Source organism: Xenopus laevis, chromosome 5L (genome assembly GCF_017654675.1).
Source record: "Xenopus laevis strain J_2021 chromosome 5L, Xenopus_laevis_v10.1, whole genome shotgun sequence".
NCBI classification, from domain to species: Eukaryota; Metazoa; Chordata; class Amphibia; order Anura; family Pipidae; genus Xenopus; species Xenopus laevis.
Window position 1 is genome coordinate 51,569,637 of NC_054379.1, and position 23,864 is coordinate 51,593,500.

At 38.2% G+C, this 23,864-nt stretch overlaps 1 protein-coding gene across 2 annotated transcripts in view; it reads left to right on the forward strand.

Moving 5' to 3' along the window:
* Positions 1-871, forward strand: part of fam120b.L (family with sequence similarity 120B L homeolog) — a 79,993-nt gene extending 79,122 nt beyond the window's left edge. For both annotated transcript variants that reach the window (XM_041562743.1, XM_041562744.1), the window contains exon 12: positions 586-871. In XM_041562743.1, coding sequence (XP_041418677.1) covers positions 586-598 — 13 coding nt within the window. In that variant the 3' untranslated portion in view covers positions 599-871. The remainder of the gene's footprint in view (positions 1-585) is intronic.
* Positions 872-23,864: the final 22,993 nt, after the last annotated feature.

Consider the following 23,864-nt stretch of genomic DNA (forward strand, 5'->3'; position numbering starts at 1 on the left):
GTTTATCGAAACAACGCCCTTAAAAAAGCAAACAGATTCTTGCAATATATCACAGTGACTTGTACAAATATTTTGATGGAGAGAAGAGAAAGTTACCTCCTACCCTTGTTTGTTCACTTAGATACCTCCTGACAGTATGTGGTAGAGAGGTATCAAGGAGGGTATATTCAGAATCAGCATTTTTTGTCACATTAAATGACAGAGCAGAAACTCAGGCCTTAAGGCGGGTTGCTGTTGTGTGCAATAACATTTTTAATTATATTCATGTAAATGCTTCCAGAAAGGTTACATATCTGTCCCAAAAAATATATTTTTTCAGGTACTTTCATTAAAGTATAATATGATATGTTGTATGTGTGATAAGGGAGTTTCTAACATTGGCATACAATAAAACGTCCTCATGCCTTTGGATATTTGTTATTTTTATGCGGTATAGTTATAGGCAATATTATAACCTTATATCATCAGATAGTATGTCATGGTTAGAGAGTGCCAAATATATCACATGTACAAACACTATAACATGCACTAATGCCCTGAAACTGTCACACTAATAAAACTTAATGTTTTTTCTCCCTTTTTTAGGTGGCCACAGTAGGTTTAAACTGGAGGCCTTGGTGGTATTGAAAGTCTGAAGATCCCATCATTCAGTTTTATAACTGTTTCTAGGTCACTGTTGTGGAGAAAAGCTGCCATGTTAATATCCTTTACCCGCCTAAAGATTCCCACCGTCCTCCATAATTTTAAAGCTGTGGTTCACCTTTAAGATAACTTGGAATATGTATTAGAATGGCTAATTCTTAGCAGCTTTTCATTATTTCTTTTTTTATAGTTTTTGAAATACTGTATTTTCCTTTTTCATCTGGCACTTTCCAGCTTTTAAATGGGGTCACTGCCCCCATCTAAAAAACAAATACTCCGTAAGGCCACAAATGTATTGTTTTTGATACTTTTTTGATACTCATCTTTCTATTCAGGCCCTCTCCTATTCATATTCCAGACTCTTATTCAAATCAATGCATGGTTGCTAGGGTAATTTGAGCTGCTGAATAAAAAGCTAAATAACTCAAAAACCACAAATTATAAAAACATAAAACTGAATGCAGATTGTCTAAGAATATCAATCTCTACATCATACTAAAAGTTAATTTAAAGGTGAAGAACCCCTTTAAAGGACAACCTGGGGAAATATACTTTAAGTTTGCTCATTGCCTGTGCAGTAAACAAAAAGCTATGTGTGTTAATTACATAAAAATCTCTGAGATTGTTTGAAAAGCAGTGTGATAGTAACGAAATCTTAAAACATTAAATGCAGCAATAGCATTTCTATCAGTGTATTACTGTGTTTGAGAGGTGATATTGCCTAAAAGTAAACTGCTGGAAAAATATTTTCAAGAAATATTGGTATATATATATATATATATATATATATATATATATATATATATATATATATATATATATATATAGATATAGATATATAGATATGTATATATATATATATATATATATATAGAAATGATGGTATCTCCCACTTACCAAACCTTTGCATATTAATAGCGCTTCTTGATTATTTAACTTCCGTAGGCAGAATAGTTTTAGCATCCAAGGTAAGGGTGGCTATCTTACCCCAAGATGTTCCAGGTGGCACTGAAAGGGTAAAGGGAGACAAGGAGATCGGATAATGATGAACCCTTCAATTCATGAGCTGCTGTGAATACAAAAATAGAAACATTTTCTGGAATTGCACCACCCCTTTTCCAAAAAATAATGCCCTAGACAGGTGCCTCTACTGCCTACTCCTAGTAGGCCTTGAACATTCTACTCCTATGCCTTGAACATTGCATATGAAACCTTAATTAGACTGTATGTTCCCTTTAACATTTTCTTTTTTGGAAAAGTACTATGTGAATATCTAAGGTATTTGAATTCCTTTAACATTTTGGCTTATTCATTGTCTACAACCACAATTAGAGACATGTTTCCTGTGGAGAGAGAGCACAAAAATGTCAGTATTCTTATTTTCTTGTGTAAGAAGATTACAATTAAACGTTTTGCTTAAAATTATATGTGCTTATGAAGTTAATGGTGACAATAAATAATGCATGGATTAGATATTTGCAGTTGTTTTTAATTAAACGTGGCCATACACTGACCAATAAAAGCTGCTGTCTTGGTCCCTCCAGACCCCCTGTATGGGGCCAAATATAAGATAAGGAGTGCGGGTCTATAAATATAGGGGGAACGGCGGGCCGGGCCAGGTGTGGGTTGGGAGGGGGCGGGTTAGGGTCGCGTGAATTTCTCAACATGCACACCACTACTGCTGAGCAGAATCCCTGAATTTCATTAAATGCAGCTGTTAGAATTGATTAATAGTTGCTAATACTCCTCAGATGCTGTTGAGAAATGTATCAACTAATGTAGCAAATTGAAACAGTTGAGAATCTGCACCTGAATTACTGAGCTGCCAGATTCAAACACCCGAGACAGGAACATCAAACTTTACATTTCAGTCCTAGAAAAACGGTAAAAAATGGAAAACAATGTAAAAAAAAAAAAAAAAGTATTTCTTTCTGATAAACAATCTGAAAACAACTGAACTGAAAAAAATGTTTCAAAGTTGAAATGCTTTTAAGTGCCATAGAACAAAGAATCTACATTCTGTGGATAAAAGTACCTAAGTGCCTCAGAACGTGGATTCTACATTCAGCAGCACTACTGGGCAGAGGAGCAGCATTTAAAGCTAGAGGTAGGCAGAAGAGGCAGCTGCCTAGGGTGCAACAATTGGGGGGGCGCTGGGCAGCTGCCCCTTCTGCCTACCCCTAGACCAGACTCACCTGCTCAACAGACACAACATTATTATTATTATTAACATGTATTTATATAGCGCCAACATATTGCGTAGCACTGTAACATGTGCGTAAACATGCGCTAAGCGTGTGCATAAGCGTGCAACGTCACCTCGCATGCTCGCAAGCACACACCGTCGGCATGCATGCGCGCAAGCGTACGACATCGACGTACATGTGCTTAAGCGCACAGCACCGCCGTGCATGCGCGTGACGGGGGAAGTTGGGGTGAGCTGGCCGACTGGGCCGCCTAGGGAACCTGGCTGGCCTGGACCCACCTCTGACTTGAATTGAATGTACACCTGCAATTCATTTTTACTGCATTGGTGGTGCTGGCCCGGCCGGGTCGCTTAGCAACAGCAATCGTTTAGAAATGGCCCCTGACCCCTTTTATTTTGTTACCAAAAGTATCAACGTTTCATGGGGGAGAAACCTCCCTGATGAAGGAAGGGTTTCCCCCCCCCGAAACGTTGATACTTTTGTTAGCATACTAAGGGGTCAGCTCCCTGACTGCATTATCGCGTGTGTGTGTGGATCCGTTTCTAAACGATTACTTTTTTTACTGCAACCTGTGGGTTTTCGTGCCTGAAAAAAAATGTTTTATTGCAAATAGTGCAGCAATACCTTTTACATAGTAACGTAGTAAGTTAGGTTGAAAAAAGACACACATCCATTAAATTCAACCCTTTAACTATTTTAATCTGCCTAACTGCTAGTTGTATGTCATTTTGGGGATTTTATTTCATTTATGGTGATTTCGGTGCATTTTTAGCCATTCAGTTGCATTTTCAGTTCTGCACAGGCGTTGGTCACTTGTTTCTTTCCTTAAAACTGATTTGGCCAAGCTAAAATATTCAAACTGTCATTACTATATGCACCATCATTACTATATGCACCATCTCTCCCTACAATACCTGCTATTCCTCAGCCACAGTCCCTTCCCAGAGACTATTATCTAGGGATGTACCGAATCCAGGATTCGGCCTTTTTTAGCAGGATCCGGCCGAATCCTTCTGCCCGGCCGTACTGAATCAAATGCTAATTTGCATAAGCAAATTGGGGGTGGGGAGGGAAATTGTGTGACCTTTTTGTCCCACCCCTAATTTGCATATGCAAATTCGGATTCGGTTTGGTATTCGGGCCCAATCTTTCACGAAGGATTCGGGGGTTCAGCTGAGTCCAAAATAGTGGATTTGTTGCATCCCTACTATTATCTCACTGAAACTATAGGCACCATCTCTCCCTACTATACCTGCTATCCCACAGTCACACTCCCTTCCCAGAGACTATTATCCCACTCTTACTATAGGCACCCTCTCTCCCTACTATACCTGTAATTCATCAGCTATAGTCCTTTCCCAGTTGTAATTATTAATGCTTCTGCTATAGAACTGTTATGCTAGCTGCATAGTCAAGAGGCAGATGTGTGACAAGTTACTGAACTGTCTTGCATTCTTCCTAAACTCAATTAAAAATCTCAGCTGTCAGTTATATTTTGCCTTCACTACGTCTATGCCTGAGGCATATCAATTACTTTTACTTTCACTGCTACACTTTCATGATGTCACTGACCTCCACACTCACCCCTCCCTACTCACTATCTATAAATGTGTAATCTATGCATGGGTGTGTGCATCAGGTCTCCCTTTCTGAAACATACATTAGATTTTGGGATAATGCCAAGCTTGCCTGTATAAACTCAAAATGGTGGCTGCCATCTTGCTGTGATTGTTGATTGCAAAATACTGAAGGAAACTATATTTTAAAAATGTATATAGTGTAATTAATTTAGTCCTTTTAAGGTGACATTTGGGGTTAAACACTTCCAGTATTTTCTGTCCCTTTTATTGGGTTTGTAAATAAATTGGTGCATTTGGGGGCATAACATAGAGCTCACACTGAATGGTATCCTCTGTGTTAACTCTGCTTTTCTAATTGATCTTGGGTGGATTGCTGATTTAAATGCATTATATGGGAAATATGTGATTTGCTGAGCATTACAAGGGTAATAGGAAACAGTTCCTTTGTGGTGTAAGAATCAATACTCCAGAACTTTATTTATACAGGAAATGTAGAATATATGGAAATTCTATTCTTTACAATACATACAGTATACAGCTATGGAATCTGTTATCTGGAAACCTATTCTCCAGAAAGCTTTGAATAATTAAAAAAATTTCAAAAACGATTCCCTTTTTTTCTGTAATAATAAAAGATTGTACTTGAACCCAACTGTCAGGGGCCTTGCGGCTCCAAGCACGGAGAAGTCCGGACCAAGGAGGAAGCTGTAGGGTTAAATCCAAGTTCGCTGTAACAAAAGGGATCAGGAACAAGCATAGTCAGGATACAGTCAGTAATTCAATAAGCAGGCAGCAAATTATCAAAATTAAAGGTTTAGGCAAGGGTCAAAAGTTCAGGAATCAATATAATAACAATTATCAGCACCCACGAACGCCAAAGGTAAATCGACCTATAATCTGGCATTGGATCCGTGGCATTCTTTTATTTTGAATTTTCACTCCGTTTTTGGCATGCTAACGTCACGCAACCGACGTCAGTGCACGGCTCTGTGCGCCACCATCTTGGATGCGGATCGCTCCTGACAACTAACTAAGATAGAATTAATCCTTATTGGAGACAAAACAATCCTATTGGGTTCATTTAATGTCTACATGATTTTCTAGTAGACTTAAGACATGGTGATAAAAAACAGAAAAGTCTCTTAACCAGTAAACCCCAGGTCCTAAGCATTCTGAATAAAACAGCAACAGGTGAAAAAAACAGCATATTTTATTTTATGCCTTTGGTGTCAGTGCAGGATCGCATACCCAGACCTACCATTCAACAAAGTGAAGTTTGCTTACTCAGAGGGCACGGGATCAAGTTACAAACAAAGAGTATAGTGGATCTAATCTACACTTTGACAGAGATATTATCACCTAGACATCTCTCTTCACCAGAATAGGATGTCACTATATTTACAAAACAGAGGATTCTTCTAAAATTTGGGCATTCTCTTCAAGTCCTCTTAGTAAGTGCTTATTTTTCTACTTATGCCAAACACTGGGTTTCAGTGAGAGAGTTGGGTTTGATATTGAGAAAATGCACTGAAATGTTTAGATGGGATTATCTAAAGTTTATGGTAAGCTAAGAATCAGCATTGATAATTGTAGTACAGTATTAAAACTCTTGAACAATTTTTTGTATGTTTTAGATATATAGGAGGAATATTCCAACAAGAGCTGAAACATCCAGTAAACCACTAGCAATATATCAAGCAAGTCCTATGTATGCAGCTTGTTTGTGCTTCTGCTTATGAACAATTGATTGGTGGGTTTAAAAATGAGCCTAGTGTTTATCATGTAAGAAAGTATTTTAAGTGCTGAAATAGTATTTATTAGAATTATTATTATGTAATAATTAGCAACTGATAAAGGGAATGTTCTGTTTTCCTTCAGAAAGGAGCAATCTGTCCACTCCACATAGTTAAATTGACAGCTGTACTCTAGTTTCTGTTTTTTAGTCTCATTATGATATGAATGTGAGTTACAGTAATACACGCATTGATCTGATGATCTGAATAGCTTGACCTCATATTAAAGTAATTTAACTTACTGTTATTAAGAAATTAAATTACTGTAAATAAATGCACTTCATGATTTATTACAGTAAATTTGTATAAAATTTATATTGATTTTCAGAAATTTTCCTAGGCAAGTACATAAAAGTAATTTATTTGCAAAATAATATCTTTAAGACAGAGACTTCTTGTCATATTGCATATTTATATGTGTGAATGTGAGCCTCACAAAAGGAATTTCCAATGTTACTGCTAGTGAATATATAAAGAACTCCAAAAAGACTGCAATAGCTTAGACAGGTATATTAGCAAGATCAATATAAATTGTTTTACTCCCATTCCAGGTTGTGCATGGCAGGTGGCGTGTTGTACCAGCCTTCATCTACAGAAAGGCACAGAGCTGTAAATGGATCCACTGCACAAGTTCTTCTTGTAGACTTGCATACTGCACCAGTATCAATACACCAGCCTGTACCAGCAAAGGTTATGTACTTAGCTTTCATATACTCCTGTATAAATGGGCTATATAGTTAATGTATCCTTACCATTATTATTATTTATATAGTGCCAACATATTCTGCAAAGCATATATGAATTGAACATAGCTTTAGTTTTTCTTTAAATGTAACAACAATTAAACAAAAAAATCCCTGCTGCTAGTGGATGTGCAAGCAAAATACTTCTCCAGAAAAGCATTATGTATATTTATGTCCCCTCTATATGTAAACATTCCTTAAATATATATTTAATATTGGAACCAAGACATTGATTCTGGATGAATCCAATATAAATAAATATATAATTGAGTATATAGTAGAACTGCAAATCAGCTGCTAGAGAAACTCTGCAAGCCTGCAAGTATTAGGGTAACAAGGCCTAGGTGTTTCTAACACATTTCACAATATAAATCTTGCAGGTTAATGCTTTAATGTGTTTCCTAGGAATCTGAAGGAGCTTGAACTATTATAGGGGCTAAAGGTGGCCATAGACGCACAGATAATGTCGTACGAAGCTAATATTAGTCCGATATTCGGTGCGTGTATGGTGGGAAAAGAGCCGACCGATATCGGTAGAAGACTTGGATATCGGGCTGGATGGAAAATTTTGATCGGGTGCCTTTGAAGGCACACAAACATTGCCCATTGTTAGTGCTGAATTGACGGATACAGGTAGAATTCTATTGTTTCTACCTGTATATCTGACGATTTAGCTCTACACGTGTGTATTGAAACAAATGATCTTTCTTGGAAAGATCTTTTCCAAGAACGATCGTAATTGTTACATCAAAGGCCACCTTAAGTCCTGAGTGTAGACACTTGGCTTTTCTGATGAACAATGTGAGACTTCCTGGTATTTGATCTATTTTAGGTAGAATATAATTAGAGGAGTTTATAAACTAATTTCTCCCCCACATTGCATGAGCTGTGACACAGTCCTAATGTTATTGTATAGCCTTGATGAATAAATCTCCTTTCATTCTCTCAGCTGACTATTCTGGGCCCAAGTGACCGGAAAAGAACACAGGAAGTGACCAATTAATGAACACAATACAACCCCAACCTACCTTAAAAACCCAGTGAGGCATATCAAAAGCTTAGCTCTTGAGCTGCATATTGGTTGGCCAAACCTAATAAGAACAGGTCTGAAGAAAGTGAATAGGTTTTTAGATGAAAAAGTTCCCTATATGTGTATTATCAGGGCAATGTGTCTGGAGATGGCAGCAGCTGTGAAGTAGCACATTTTAATGGCAAAAAACTTGTGAATGAGACGGCATCTTGCTCTTCATTTTTTGGTGGAGAGGGTCACAAGGTTAATTAATGACAAATAGGTATGCAGGCACCTATTGACTGGCCTATCCAAGAGGTGGAAAAACTTTCCATTTTGCCATATCCCACACTATAAAATGCTGGTCAAGCACTAGTTTGTTAAAGTTTAGAGCAGTCAATTCAAGGAAAGTCAATGCCGATAGAATTCAAGCATTTTAAAAACTTTCAGTCGCATAGCGTACCTTGCAACTGTAACACACAGCGTTTGATTTAGGTACTGACCAGATCCAAGCAATAGACCAATTTCACAAGAGACAGATGGTAACTAGTTTTTGCTGAAGGTTTCCAGTCTCAACCATAAAAAAAATGCTGCTGGATATTTAATGAATTACACTTGTATGGTGTATAAAAACTTACATCATTCATACAAATCTTTAATGGATTTGTACCATTAATAACAAACTGACATTATAAACTGTATTAATATTTAATTAAATTTAAACTAACATTCTCTGCAGAATGAAACATTTAATATGGTTTAACTGTGGGCCGCATGGTGGCTAAGAGGATAAGTCACATCTTGCAGCACTGGGTTCAATTAGAGCCAGGGCACTATCTACAAGGAGTTTGCATGTTCTCCCTGTATATGTAGGATTTTCTCAAACACTCCAAAAACATACAGGCAGGTAAATTGGCTCCTAATAAAACGGACTCTAGTTTGTGTGATGTGATAGAGGCCTTAGACTGTAAGCTCCACTGGGACAGGGACCAATGTAGAAAAAAAATCCCAGTTTTTTTTATTAAGGTGATCCTAAATAAAGAGGGTAGTTGGCTACTTTAGGTAAAGAACAGGCAGAAGGGTGTGCCAGATGAGCCTCCTTTGAACTGCAGTATTGTACCACAAAGTATTACTGTGTCCCCCATAAGACTAGACAATTCCCCAGCAACTAACTAGTGTGGTTTACATTTAATCGTTACTGGTTAACAGCATATAAAGTACAGGTATGGGACCTGTTATCCAGAATGCTCTGGACCTAGGGTTTTCCAGATTACGCATCTTTCCGTAATTTGGATCTTCGTACCTTAAATCTACAAGAAAATCAATTAAGTATTCAATAAACCCAATAAGCTGGTTTTTCTTCCAATAAGGATTAACTATATCTTAGTTTGGATCAAGTACAAGGTGCTGTTTTATTAATACAGAGAAAAAGGAAATCATTTTTAAAAAATTGGATAATTTAATCCTATACCTGTGCTGTATCCTTTCTGCTAATGCCATTTTTTAAGTGAAAATATTGGCACACTGAACTCTTGCTGCTTTGCTCACTACATTGTTTCATAGAGCTGGTTACAAGGCCCAGGACAAAAGAACTAACCTTGGAAATTGGTGTGCTATTTGCCAAATCTACACCCATATCTGGTGCAGGTTCAGTAACAGGTGCGAGGTGCAGCAGATCCCACTTATCAGCTGTGTCAAAGGGTTATTATCCACTTAGAAAACTGCTTCTTAAACTAACTTTGAATTGCCACAATTTTCCCACATGACAGCAAAAAGTTATGGTCATGGTGTTGAACTCAACAACTGCGTCACTCCAAAATTTACACCAAAAACTACATAGAGACGGTCAATAAGGCTGTGAAATAAAGCAAAAGGAGCCTGCAATTTCTTATTTAATACAAACATGTTGTTCCTAAAAATAACTAGCACCAGAGGCTGTTGATAGAAAAGGGTTTTGGACCATTAAAGTTATTTACTACTCTGATAGCAAACATATAGCGCCTTGCCAAAACCTTGACTTTTCCCAACTTGAGATACAGCAATATCATAGCTTGTCACTGCCCTGCAGGTCTCCCTGAGTCACAGCAGTAGATTTTTTTTTCTATATATCAAATTAGAATGAGAACAAAAACTTTATCCAAACATAATGTATACTCTCCCGTTTGTCTTCTTTTCATCACTAAGTAATACTGCTCTTGAGTGGTGTGAAACGGGTTTTATCTCGCAATCTTCCATTTCTGTATCCCTAAGGCTAATGTCACACCTGTTGTTTGGTGTAGAAATGGCCACAATTGCTTGTGTTGTCTGTTCTTGGAAACTGCCTGTCACCACTGGTGACGAAATTTGATTATAACAGGGGATAAGATGTGGTTTCCATTCTCGGGCATTTCTTTACCTGTGGAAATACTGTACACTGGCATTAAGTTAATGTCAGACGCAGGTATAACATTTACGTAATGGATTACTTTTTTTTAATAAAGAAAAACAAACCTGATGTGTGAATAATGAAAAGGGGTCTTATGGATATTAAAAGCTTAGGCATAGGAATTCACTGCCACTGAAAAGCCTTAAATCAATGTTTCTCAAACTGCACAGCAAACTTTATTTAAAGTTATGGTGAAGTTAAAAAGGACTATTTGCTTCTTATACTTCTTCAGAAAAGAAAAGCTAATCTCATCTACAGTACAGTAAACCTGATGGAAAGATCAACCTTTGTGAGTGATTGTTCCTTTTAAAATTAACATACTAGCACATTTCTTAAGTATCTGCTCCATGTATCCACCAGGGGTGACAGCTTCCTATTTGGAGCAACCAGAAAGTGCTCTCCACATGGCTATCGTGGCTTCTATCAGTTGGAGAGTACTAAATTTCTCTTTCAGTATAGACAGGGTTTTGCTAATCTGAAAGTGTGGCACCCTACTGTATATGTGACTGCATGCCTTTCATATAGGGCTCAAATGTCAGGATATACTTAATAGTTTCTATAAGATCAATGGTGATCCCATAAACTTTCCATATTGTGCTTTTCTAAGTCAATACCATAGTCTCTGTGAAAACACCTGGGATGAAACGTGACCGGAACCTTGGCATCTGTTCTGGGTTTGGGAAACAATACGTGACATTACGTTGGGCCCTCCCAACTATTTTCACATTAGATATTACGTTGGGCAGGACATGGATGCCGATGGAGCAGCTGATTCTCCCACTACATCTGAAGCAATTTTGGTCTTCCAAAGTCTCAGGAAACAAGAGGCAAAGCAGGATCAAATAGTCCAATGCCTTCAAAGACTCTGCAAGGTTGGACATTATCCAACAACAACATGTTGCTCCTGTTTCAGCTCTTGTCCCTTTAGCTTATCCCCTTCCAATTCAGCCCATCTCTTTCTCGACTCCTTTTTTAAGGCCATGGCTATTATCTATGATCGTTCTGCCTCAGCTGATTCAGAAATCCTTAATCTCAGGCAGGGTAAACAAGGGGTTGAGGAGTATTTTACTGAAATCTGCAGCTGGGCGGTAGAGACAGGCTGGAATGATACTGTCTTATGCAGTCAATTCAGAGTGGGTCTTTCAGATGCTATCAAAGATTTATGTGAAAATACCTGGAAGGGCCCTATGTAATGTCAAATATTGTTTCCCAAACCCAGAACAGACGCCAAAGTTCCGGTCATGGCTCATCCCAGGTATTTTCACAGTCTTTTTCAGTTATTCATTCCAGTTTAGTTTTCATTCCTCTGTTTACGTAGTCCTTTTTTTTTAAATAAAGGAAGGAGCATGAACGTGTAGATGCACTGCACTCCTAAACCCCAAGTTATGTTGAGGGTTTGAGTGGCAGTTGTGTGTTCAGCACAGCCTGTGGGCCTCTGGCTTTTGTTGTTAGCCATGTTAATTGATAATACTAACAACATCTCAGCATTTGGCACTTAAAATATTTCAAATATAAATATATTGGGTTAGGAGACTTTTTGAGTGCAGCTATTGCTTGAACAATAGACAATCCTGTTAAGAGATATGCCAACCTTTTATACAAAAGCTATACAATCCAGAAGCTGTTGCTTGGCCTCTGTACCTTAACAATACTGGTAGTCTAAGCTCAGAACAGTATGTACCATACAATTATGGTATATACAGAAATATAGATCTGTATAACAGATCCCAAATCTCAACCTAAAAACTGGGATTTCAACGTGTCATTGGAAGAGAATATAGGTATCCTTTCTAAGTGGCATTGAGGCTGATGCTCCCTGCCAATGTTGCATGCCATTCATGGGAGCAGCCCCACAGTTTGGGAACCACAACCTTAGATTCCTACGGCCACCAGGTAGCATCATTGAAGAGATAATCGGTAATGGTCTGCTGATGCCACAAACCATCAATCAGACAGTGACAATCCACATAATGGACATGAGTACAGATGCAATACGTGTAACTGAGCTTGTAGATAATGTGGCCAAATGATATGATTTGTGTTTCTGTCACTCAATGTCTGGTGAATCTGCTAAATGTGGAGTGGCTGGGAAGGAGATGGAAATGTTCAGATTACCTTTCCCATCATTCTTCACTCTTAAACTCTGAGATCACAGGGGAGATTAACTGTTTACAGAATCTTAGGACAAGAATTGTCAACACCGATTATAGTGCTTGGGACTGTCTCTCTCCTGCACTAGATAGATCTGTTTCCTCTAAATAGGAAGAGTCGTGAATGATACCCCTTGTCCCAAAACTGTAACCATCAACACCATGCCCTTCTAACCTCCTGAAGAGTTTGTACCACTATTGCAATGCCATTGAAGTTGGAGATAACCATTTCAGTAATGGTGAATGGCCTCTATAAATATGTCAGCATTAGCCCTCACTTTGTACCATGTTTTTGGAAGGTTTGCTTCTTGAAATTGGAACATCGTCAAAAATAAATTTAAAAAAAAATGAAAGGATTAAGACACACAGGGGTAAATTTACTAAGTGGCGAAAATTAGCCACTTACACTTTGCCAGGCGAAAATTCGCTCAGACAACGCTAATTTACTAAGATGCAAAGTTGCATCCAGGGCCCGAACACTGGCAAATTTTTGCTAACGTTCAGTAAAATCCGCATTTTAGTGAATTTGCAGAGTTACGTTCATTCGCCAGAGCGAAAATTTGCCTGGAGTTCAAACTAATGCCAGCGTTTATCACCTTCGCTAGCGAAGTTACGCCTGCACCCGTTAGTAAATTGGCAAAGTGACTGAAAGAGGTAACGCTGGCGAATCTTCAGACAGTAACCACAACATATTATTCTAGATATTTATATACTCTCTTATTTTGCTTAAAGTAAAGTCTTTCAACACATTTTTAATAAGAATAAACACTTTTAGCTGTAATGAATAACCAAAAAAGGAAGTGTGCCAAAAAAAATCACTACTTGCCCATAGTGAAGCACCAAAATGAGCACCAAAATCAGCCATGACTTACTCATGAAGGTCATTAACTAGATACAGGTTGTTTTTGTTTAAAGTGGACCTGTCACCCAGACACAAAAATCTGTATAATAAAAGTCCTTTTCAAATTAAACATGAAATCCAATTTCTATTTTTCATTAAAGCATTCATAGCTGTTCTAAGCTCATTTAAAAGTCTCAGCTGTCAATCAAATATTGTCTGCCCCGCCTCTATGCCATGGGCATAGAGGCGGGGCAGACAATTACTTTCACTTTCCATTCAGCACTTCCTACATGTCACTGCTCTCCCCACATTCCCCCGTTCTCTTTACCATTTAATTGTGTAACCAGGACATGGGGATGGACATCAGGTCCCCCATTCTGGTGCACAAACAAGATTCTGAGATGATACAAGGCTTGTCTTAATAACAGTGTCCACAAAATGGCTGCTGCCTGCTTGTTATAATTATGAATTCCCAGACTGAAGGAAACAAGATTCAAATAATTTATATAGTGTAATTAAAGTTCATTTTGCTTGACTGATGTGATAAAATAGGATTTTGAATAATTTTTTTTGGGTGACGGGTCCCCTTTAATGAAAGAAAATATAATTCTAAGGAACTTTCCAAATGACATTAATTGAGCATTTTCAGTAATAGCCATTAGAATCAGCTGAAAACAGTATTTGTTTATCCCTTTTTTGTTCTCTGATTCTTGAAACAATGTAGCAAAAGTCAGATCACTTCCTGTTCTACATTGCTACATTGTTCCAGAGGTCAGAACTAGTAATGCAGGGAATATAAAGAGCCAGATAAATACCCCAATATTGTCATTGCAGATTCCATAGCAATTACATTTATAAATGACTTTGGAACCACTGAGATGTAATTAATGTATAGTGGAGAGTAGCTTAGAATTTCCCAGTATTTTACCACCCACCAGGTTCAGGTATTTTTGGCTTATTCAGCTAGCTAGCCTCATGACGTAATCACGGCTGGTGCCAAAATTCAAATATTTAAAGATTCAAATGTTCCATTCTCATTGCTCAATGTAAAGGTCTATTCTTATAGTTACTGGGTGCTCTTTCTAGGCTGATTTGTGTTCCTGCCGCCTGTACTGACCTCAGCCTGTATTTGACTATTTCTTGGATTCTGATTTCATTCTTAGCTCTTTTTGGTTTGATCCTGGCCTGTGACCCCGACCTTGCTTCTGTTATCTGATTTGGTACCACATTGCCCGTCTGGTATTGACCCTGCCTGTTCATGCCTCACTGACTGCTCCCACGTCCTATCTGCTTATGTTTGGTTTCCGTGCTTTCCCAGAACTTTCTCCCTATTTCTCCCATAATAAGACCTAGTGGCATTTGAATAGCGGAGGGTTCCACCCTTAGCCAAAGGCGGCTGCTATAGGCAGAAGAGTTACTGGAAATTTGGAATTTGCTCTGGGTTTGGGATACCTTACGGTACTGTTGCTTTCTGTGTAAGCACATGTGCTCAAACAGGTGGGGAGGGGAGAACGGGAAGTTGCAGTCCGTGCTGGACCTCTTCAAAGATTTTTTCTGAGGGGACCAGTCAGGTGTTGTTACACCACTGTCTGCCCCTCATGAATACAGTGCTGCCAAACACCAAAAACGTTGTATTCATGGTAGAGCATAGCTTTTTGTGCAAAAGGGCATAATGCAGTGCAAACATGAAACATGAAAATACCTTGCCTGAACTTTGCAAATGAGCCCAAAGACCTTCTATAGGGTGAAGGGACTTTTTAATTAGAATTATGTGTTTGTAATATTGTAATCAATGTTCATCTTAGTGATTTGTTTTGTATTTGAACCTATACCACCAGAAGTTTGTCTATATGTACTGTACTTCATGTAGGAGGCATTCTTTCTCCTCCAGAGCAATTTGTATATATATGAGGCCCTGAAAAGCAACCTCTTCTTTATGCACATGCAAAGCGGGTCAACGGTTACATAAAGGGTTTCTCATCCTGAGCCAGTAACACTAGGAAATAAAATGCCCTTTTACTGCTCCTTTAACAAGAAAGAGAAATGTGGTAATATGCAGCCAGCTGTCTGTTATGCCTGAGTATTACCCAGTGATGACTGTATGCAAATTTAAATGTAATAACATCCCATAAAGAACCTCTGCTGCATTTCCCCTGGATTCACTGCCAACATTTCTACTCTGCCAGGGTTTTGGGCATCATTTTCACAAAAGCTTTAAAACAAAATGTTTTATTGGTGTGTTACTGAATAACCTATATACCTGCCTCATAAATAACATTTTTATCAAAATAAGTAAATGGTCGGTTCTATGCAGAAAAAAAGGCATTATTTCTAATTGCAAAATCGTTTAGAAAAAATTATGCTAATGTAAATTTTCTCTGCAACACTGTCATACATTTTAAAAACATACTGTGTTTTTCCCCAAGCAAAGAGATATGGGCCAATTGCACAAGCCTATTGCAACTCTAAAGATCATTTTCGTAATTTAAATAAATGTAAATAAAGAATTAGACTAGAAATGCTGCACTATGTCTTGAACTTTTCTACTACCCCAGGCCAACACAGCAGTGACGATCTGAGCATCCCCAGTAGCTCCAAATCTTTTTTTCAGCTGATTCTCAGCCCATGCTGTCATTTACCAGAGCTTATACATTATACACTATACATTATATACAGGGCCGCCATCAGGGGGGCACAGGGGGTACAAGTGTACCTGGCCCGGGCCTGAAGTGGAACCCGGCAGTGCTACACTTTTCGAAAGAGCCGGGCCCCCCTTGACAGCGCCAAAGTCGTGCTGCCCTTCTGAAGTCTCAAACTGCTAAAAAGCCGAACAGCCGAAGTCCCAAAGTGGTGAAAAAACCCGAAGCCACGAAAATAGCCCAAGCTGAAGTCCCGAAGCGGTGAAAAGACCCGAAGTCCCGAAAACAGCCGAAGTCGATGTCCCGAAACGCTAAAAAGACCTGTCCTGAAGCCACCAATTCTACTAAGCACTAATGTTTGTTTATATTTTATTATTTTAATACTCTATAGGCCCCTGCCACCAAAGTTTTTTAAAAAAAATATTCTTTGGGCCCCAATTTTTTTAAGTTGTAAGGGGGGGCCTTGGCGCCAATGTTTTTTTAAAAAATATTCTCTGGGGCCCCAGTTTTTTTTAAATTGTAAGGGGGGGCCTTGGCACCAATGTTTTTTTTAAAAAATATTCTCTGGGGCCCCAATTTTTTTTAACTTGTAAGGGGCCCTGGCATCAATGTTTTTTTTTAACTTGTAGGGGGGCCCTGACCACCAATTTTTTTTAAAAAAAACTTTTATGGGGGGCCCTGACCATCATTAGCTTTTTATAACTTGTATGTGTAGGGGGGGTTTACTTTTTTAGCGTTGATGTCTGTGCTGTCTTTTAACTGGTGTGGTGTTGGATTTGGGATGGGCTTGGGGACCCCCCAATTCTGTTGTACAGGGCCCCGTGATTTTTAATGGCGGATATATATATATATATATATCCTGCTGAATATCTGGGTGGATACAGTTAGGTTAGTATATGTAATCTAGCATCTTTTATAAGCTTATATTCTTATATTCTTATTTAATAAACAAGACAGAATCAAAATTCATAATTAAGCAAAAGGTGTGTCCTTTCTTTATGTAAAAACTCTAATTGTGTCTCTGAATGCACATTGTAAATGTGTGAACTAATTACTCAGTGCTAATTACATCCGTCAAACTGTAAAGGCAAAAAGCTACACACCTTTCATGATCTGATTGTATGGTCCAATGTCTCTTTGAGATACAAGATGCCATTGGTTGGTGTGGCTAGATTGGCCATGGCATGGTCATTCAGCATAAATGTAATCTTTCAAACCCTCAAGGCAGCTCAAGTTGGTTCTTTATCCATGTTACATAGAAGGATTAACCACCTCTATTAGCCAATAAATTTATGAAAAATGCCTGGTCTCGGTGCTGTTTTAATGAGGTTAGAAATCCAAAAATAAAATAATGTGATTAAAAGAAAATATAATTCAAACTTTGTTTGATTACTAGGGGTTATAGCACTGCTCAGATGTTGCACCTTTTCCCCATATGTAATAAAAGGCACTACATTTGTCGTGCTATAACCCATAGCAACCAAATGGAAATTACCAATACCTGCTTATTGGTTGATATGGGTTAGTACACATGGGCAAACTTAGTGCCTTTTGTTACATAACCCCTGTGAATTTTATGGTTGCCACCTTTTTTTATTTTGGAGTGTAAGGTGTTGGCATTGGGGGCAGGACAGGATAGATGACATCAAGGGCGAAGCAGGTGATGTTGCCGTGGGCAGCCCAGTGCTGTCAGGGGGGATAGTGAGTGATTGGCTGATCGCAGCGTCACTCACTTTCAGTAATTTGGAAATCTAGGCAGGCAATTTTCAACCAGACAGCCATTCGGAAAACTGAGGCAAGAGGCAACACTATATGTGCCATATGCAGAGCACTTGATAGTATTTTATCCCTGCAACTTTCTGTAGTCAAATGCCACGCTATACTGATTCTCTAAGTAAGTAAGTGCACTGATGGGCATGGGTCGGCCTGTGTGCACACAGTAACATTAATCCAGAGACTGGTCTAACTGTCATTTTAAGTAAGGAAGGCATTTTCTCCCCTCCAGAGGTTAAACTGGAGTTCACTTAAGATATCAACAGTTTATTGAACTTGATTGGCATGTTTCTTTTCATTCTCTGCTACTGTGTAACTAGGAGACAAAACACCACACAATCTATATCCCAGTTTCTATATCTACCCAAAACAATTCATTGTGTATTAAAAAAATAACTTGCAAGTTGGTTAATAAATATAACATGGAAGACTAATAAAAATCCTGCCACCTACTCAGTTTCAATAAATGTTTGTTTTTTTTTCAAAGTTTATTACACATTCATTGAAAATGGTTTTTCATGATGGTTTTATACCTACTGCTAATTTGTATAGTCTTCCCTTTTACTACAGTATTTTTTTTACCAACATTTTTTTTGTCTAAGGTGCCAAAAACCTATTATTATATAAGTTATAACTTATGTCTTGTGCACCCAGGTGAAAAAAAAAACAACTTATTCATGATAAATTCTCACCATGGACTTATATTGGAAATTCTTGCCAAGAAAAATGTTCTAAAGAGTTTTTGCAGGAGAAAGAAATCATAATTATAGTAAATGATTGGCATTATTGCCTGTATAATATGTTTCATAGTGCTGGATATTAATGAAAACATGACATTAAGAGGCCCATCTATCAGCATTATGATTTTAGTGGTTTTAAACCACAGCTAAACTCATTTTCCCTAAAACCAAAAATGCCATGTAATATGTTAAAAGATCCAAATATAAAAAGCATGAATGAAAAAAAAAACGCTGAATGATGCATTAGGAAATATGAATACCTCGAAAACCTCGAAAAATTAGAGAGACAATTGCTAATGAAAGAAAAATCAGAAAACCTCTTAAAGTCCAAATGGCTAAAAAAAAGTCCAATAGAATCAGTGCAGCTCCACTGACTTCTATTTATAGGGGTTGTTCACCTTTAAATTAACTTTTAATATGACGTAGAGAGTGATATTCTGAGACAATTTGCATTCGGTATTGATATTTTATTATTTGTGGTTTTTGAGTTATTTAGCTTTTTATTAAGTAGCTCTCCAGTTTGCAAATTATGCAATCTGGTTGCTAGGGTCCAAATTACCCTAGCAACCATGTATTGATTTAATTCAGAGACTGGAATATGAATAGGAGAGGTCTGAATAGAAAGATGAGTAATAAAAAGTATATGTGTAGCCTTACAGATAGGGTTGCCACCTTTAAATATAATCTTCACCGGCAGGTGGAGGGGGCGGGGTTAAAAGGGCGGATTGTGATGCTAAAGGGGGCAGGGCCGTGACGCGCTATTGGCTGGGCAGGTTGTGACGTCAAAGGGAGAGGAGCCAAACGCGGACATTTGGCAAGAAGCCCTGGAAAAAGAGGTTAGTTTTGAGCAGGCTGGGGGCAGGCCACGGGCTGTTTTTAGGTGTATTACAAATTTACCGGCAGCTACATTGCCGGTAAATTTGTAATACCGGCCCCGGCCTTGGCTGGTGTTTTACCGGCTAGGCCGGTAAAATACCGGCCGGGTGGCAACATTACTTACAGAGCATTTGTTTTTTAGATAGGGTCAGTGACTCCTATTTGAAAGCTTGAAAGAGTCAGAAGAAAGAGGCAAATAATTCACAAACTATAAAAAATTAAAAATGAAGGCCAGTTGGAAAGTTGCTTAGAATTGGGCATTCTGTAACATACTAAAAGGTGAACTACCCCTTTAAGCAACAGATAGTTTATATTGTATTAAGTGGCATATTAAAGAATCTTATCAAAAAGGTATATGTATCTAAGTAAATATTGTCCTTTTACATCTCTTCCATTTAACCACCATTTTGTGATGGTCTGTGTGCTGCCTCAGAGATCACCTGACCAGAAATACTACAACTCTAACTGTAACAGGAAGTGTGGAAGCAAAAGACAGAAATCTGTCTGTTAATTGGCTCATGTGACCTAACATGTATAGTTTGTTTGATATTTCTGTGTGCACAGTGAATCATACGATCCCAAGGGGCTGCCCTTATTTTTTAAATTGACAATTTTCTATTTATGATTACCCAATGGTTTATTTACATGAAGAAGGGTTTTACACATGAGCTGTTTTTTGCAATATATTTTTATAGAGACCTACATTGTTCGGGAGGTATAGTATTTCTTAAATAAATCTTAAAGTTTTAGAGAAAGAAAAAAACACAAATTTTGAGGGAATTAATTGGTGAAATAGAAACCCTAAGTGAACCTAGCAGAGGTGGGTATAAATAGCATGCCAATGACACTGAAGGTTTTGAGCTAATCAGCCGTGCCTGCCACTGGAGGAGTTGTTTACTCCTTTTTTCCTCACTTTGGTCTGTCTAAGCTTTGCACAAAACCCATTGCAGTAAAAAGTAACAGCTATAATTAGTGTCCCTGTGAGGACGTCCCGGACATTGTAAAGAATGAAATACAAGCGCCGGCCTTCCTTTTGTGAGGCTGAATGTTGTAAACAATGTTGCATAGGCTGGTTAAGTTAAATGGGTGGGGTGAAATAAAAAAAAACCCTTCTTAAATCTGCACAGTGAAGTGTTAGTAATCAGTTCTTCAGTAGCTCACTAATGCCATTCACTTTTCCTTGCTAATCTTCCTTGTGTAAGCCGTAACAATGAAGCACCAAACGACAAGGAAATGTCAGGTTGTGTTGCAGGGCCAGCCCACTGCCCACCCTCCATCTGTGCCGATGTCAGTGCTTATTGGAACATATGCTGCCTGTTGCTCACTGGCCATCTGTTAGCTGAGCTGATGAAGTGCTGCTGTAACCAGGACAACATGAACCTGGGTGGTTGGTGCCACTGGAAACATTTCATGCTTAGGTTTCAGCAGGATTCATGTTATGGAATGGTGAAATGCACTGTGTAAGTTCAGGGACCTTTCCTTATGCTGGTCATCTCCCACCTCCCCAACCTCATTAAACATGATCTGGGTTAAAGCACTCTGCTCGCCCACGGCACACCATGCCCAAGATATGTAACATTTATCATTCTGCTTGTCTGTTGTTATTGTTCTAGTTTCACAACAGAAACCAGAATTGTTGCCCCAACATGAATTTTATGCCATCTATAGTTCAGAATCAGTAAATCCCAAAGCAAAAATCTTGTAACTTTGAGGTATATGAGTTTCATCATCCGTTGAGGTGTACAAGCACTAGCATAGTTAACACTTACTACAGATAATATTGAAATAATGTCAAAGTTGTCATAACTTCATTATTTTGTCCCTCTTCTTCTGCCTGATTGGATGCGCATGCGTTTATTGTCTGGAAATAATGTAGCACAATATGCAGTCTCATTCTATGCAGCTGCCTACTGATAGATGACTGAGTATGATGGGAGCTGCAGTTTCATAGAAGAAGAGGATGCCATGCCTCTTTTTTCCTAATGTATGCTATTTAACATGAGTCTAGTTCTGCTTCTATTCATAGGGCAGTTACAAAAATTGTCCTACGCTCTAAAGTGCTAAATGAATGACAGAAGCGCAGCTTCACTTTAAACTTTGGCTATTGAGTTTGCAGGTTATGAAGGTATGGAAACATACACAATCCTGAGATTCTAGTATGAGATTTGAAAGAAGAACAATTTGTTACTGGCAGCTTTAATATACCAGGCAATTAGTTTGCAGTAGATGTCCCTAAGCTATTGGGGGCAGGAGCCTTTTAGATCCCCCTGTGGGTTGCAGATAGGGCATTTAAATAGAACAATAGGGATGTAGGGTGGGTGTGGTCTGGGATAGGGAATTACTTTTCTTTTCTTGCTGCACCGCAGGACAGGAGGAGGGTGAGCCCTAAACACAATCCTCTGTGTGTATTGCCTGTGGCCTTTGGCCCACCTGTTGCCCAGATTCCTTTTTTAGGTAGCCAGTAATTAAATGCTCAGTGTTAGTTTTATTTATTTTTGTGATGCGACCACTCTTCTGTATCATCAGAAATATAGGGCATCTGCACTGCAAAAATGGCTTGTTTGTGACTCAAGCACATTAGCAGAAAGATCCTCCCGCAAGACAGTTATAGGGATATTAGTGCATTACGGCTCCATATTTTAATTGCCATATTGCACAAAAGCAATAGGCTTATCCAAAGTCTAGTCATTTGGACAATTCAGCAGATGTATGGGCCCATGAATTTCTGGGTCAACCAATAAGTCATCATGCCCTAGAAACATTTTGCTGTGGGTCCCAGTAGTTTATAGCAAAGCTATTAAAGCCACACATGCACAGATAATCAATATAACAGAAATGAGTTAAAATGATCTTGCAAAAATATTATAGAGTGATGGTTGGCTAAATTGTGGTAAGCATATGCTCCCAGAGTGGGTGCAATGCTGACTGATTTCATAAAGGTTAACTTAACGGGTTCACATTTAAATTAACTTTTCGTATGATGTAGAGAATGATATTGTGAGACAAATTGCATTTGTTTTTCATTTGGTTGGTTAGGGTCATTTGGTTGATAGGGTCATTTGGTTGATAGGGTAATTGATTTGAATTAGAGACTGGAATATGAATAGGAGAGGCCTGAATAGAAAGATGAGTAATAAAAAGTAGCAATGACTATAAACATGAAGCCTTTCAGAGCATTTTTTTAGATGGGGTCAGTGACACCCGTTTGAAAGCAGGAAACATAAGAAGAAGGCAAATAATTAACTATAGACAAAAAAATGGAAAGTTGCTTAGAGTTAGCCATTCTATTATATATTAAATGTTAACTTAAGGCAGACCACCCCTTTTAATAAAGGTGAAAACGTATAATTGAATGCATTTCTGGGAAAGAAAAGTGAAAAATAGTGAGTGTTCACTATATATTGTTATGCTGCCAACAAGCTGGAGGTAAAAGGCAAGGTATTCTACTTATTATTATTATTATTATTATATTAAGGGTGCAGCAACCACCCTAGCATATCTGTCCTGTTTGGCCTTTCCCTGCCACTCAGGGTCAGAGTGGGGGGCCCTGGGCCCACTGGGGCTGCTGTCTCAGGGCCCCCTCCGCCCCCTGTCACAACCCACTGATTTTAGTCCAATGTACAATGCAGAGCCACACGTGCTTTGGCACCATTAACTGGTTGTATATTGTACACAGTTGTCTCATTTATTAACACTAGGCAAATTTGCACCTGGGCAGCAACCCATGACAACCTATCAAATCTTTGCTTTCATAACTTTTAGTGTGTTATAGCATGGCCAGTTGTAATCAACTTTTCACTTTTTATTATTATTATTAACATGTATTTATATAGCGCCAACATATTGCGTAGCACTGTATTGGTCTTCATTATTTATTTTTTAGAGCTTTATAATAATATGCCTTCTTCTGACTCTTGATAGCTTTCAAATGGGAGTTACTGACCCCCATCTAAAAAAAAACAATTGCTATGTAAGGCTACAAATTTAATTTATTACTCATATTTCTTTTCAGACCCTCCCCTATTCATATTACAGTCTGTTATTCAAATCAGTGCTGCAGTAATTTAGACCCTAGCAACGAGATTGCTAAAATTGCAAACTGGGGAGCTGCTGAATAAAAAGTTAAACAACTCAAAAACCACAAAGAATTCAAAAACAACAAAAGAAAACCTATCACTTTCTACTTCCCACTAACTCAAAGGTGAACAACCCCTTTAAACATGAATTGTAATAAAAGGAATAATAATAAGACATAATTTTTCAAACTTAATTTATTCAAGCTCTAAAGTGTAATCTTTTTAATAGACCATGTGACGTTTATACATCACAGATACATCTCTTCAAGATTATATATTCAGTGAGCTAGAGACCGGACAGCAGAGCATGCTGGGTATCACAAGAACTGTGAGTACAATCTGCTATTCCTTGTTCTACTTTTCACACGTT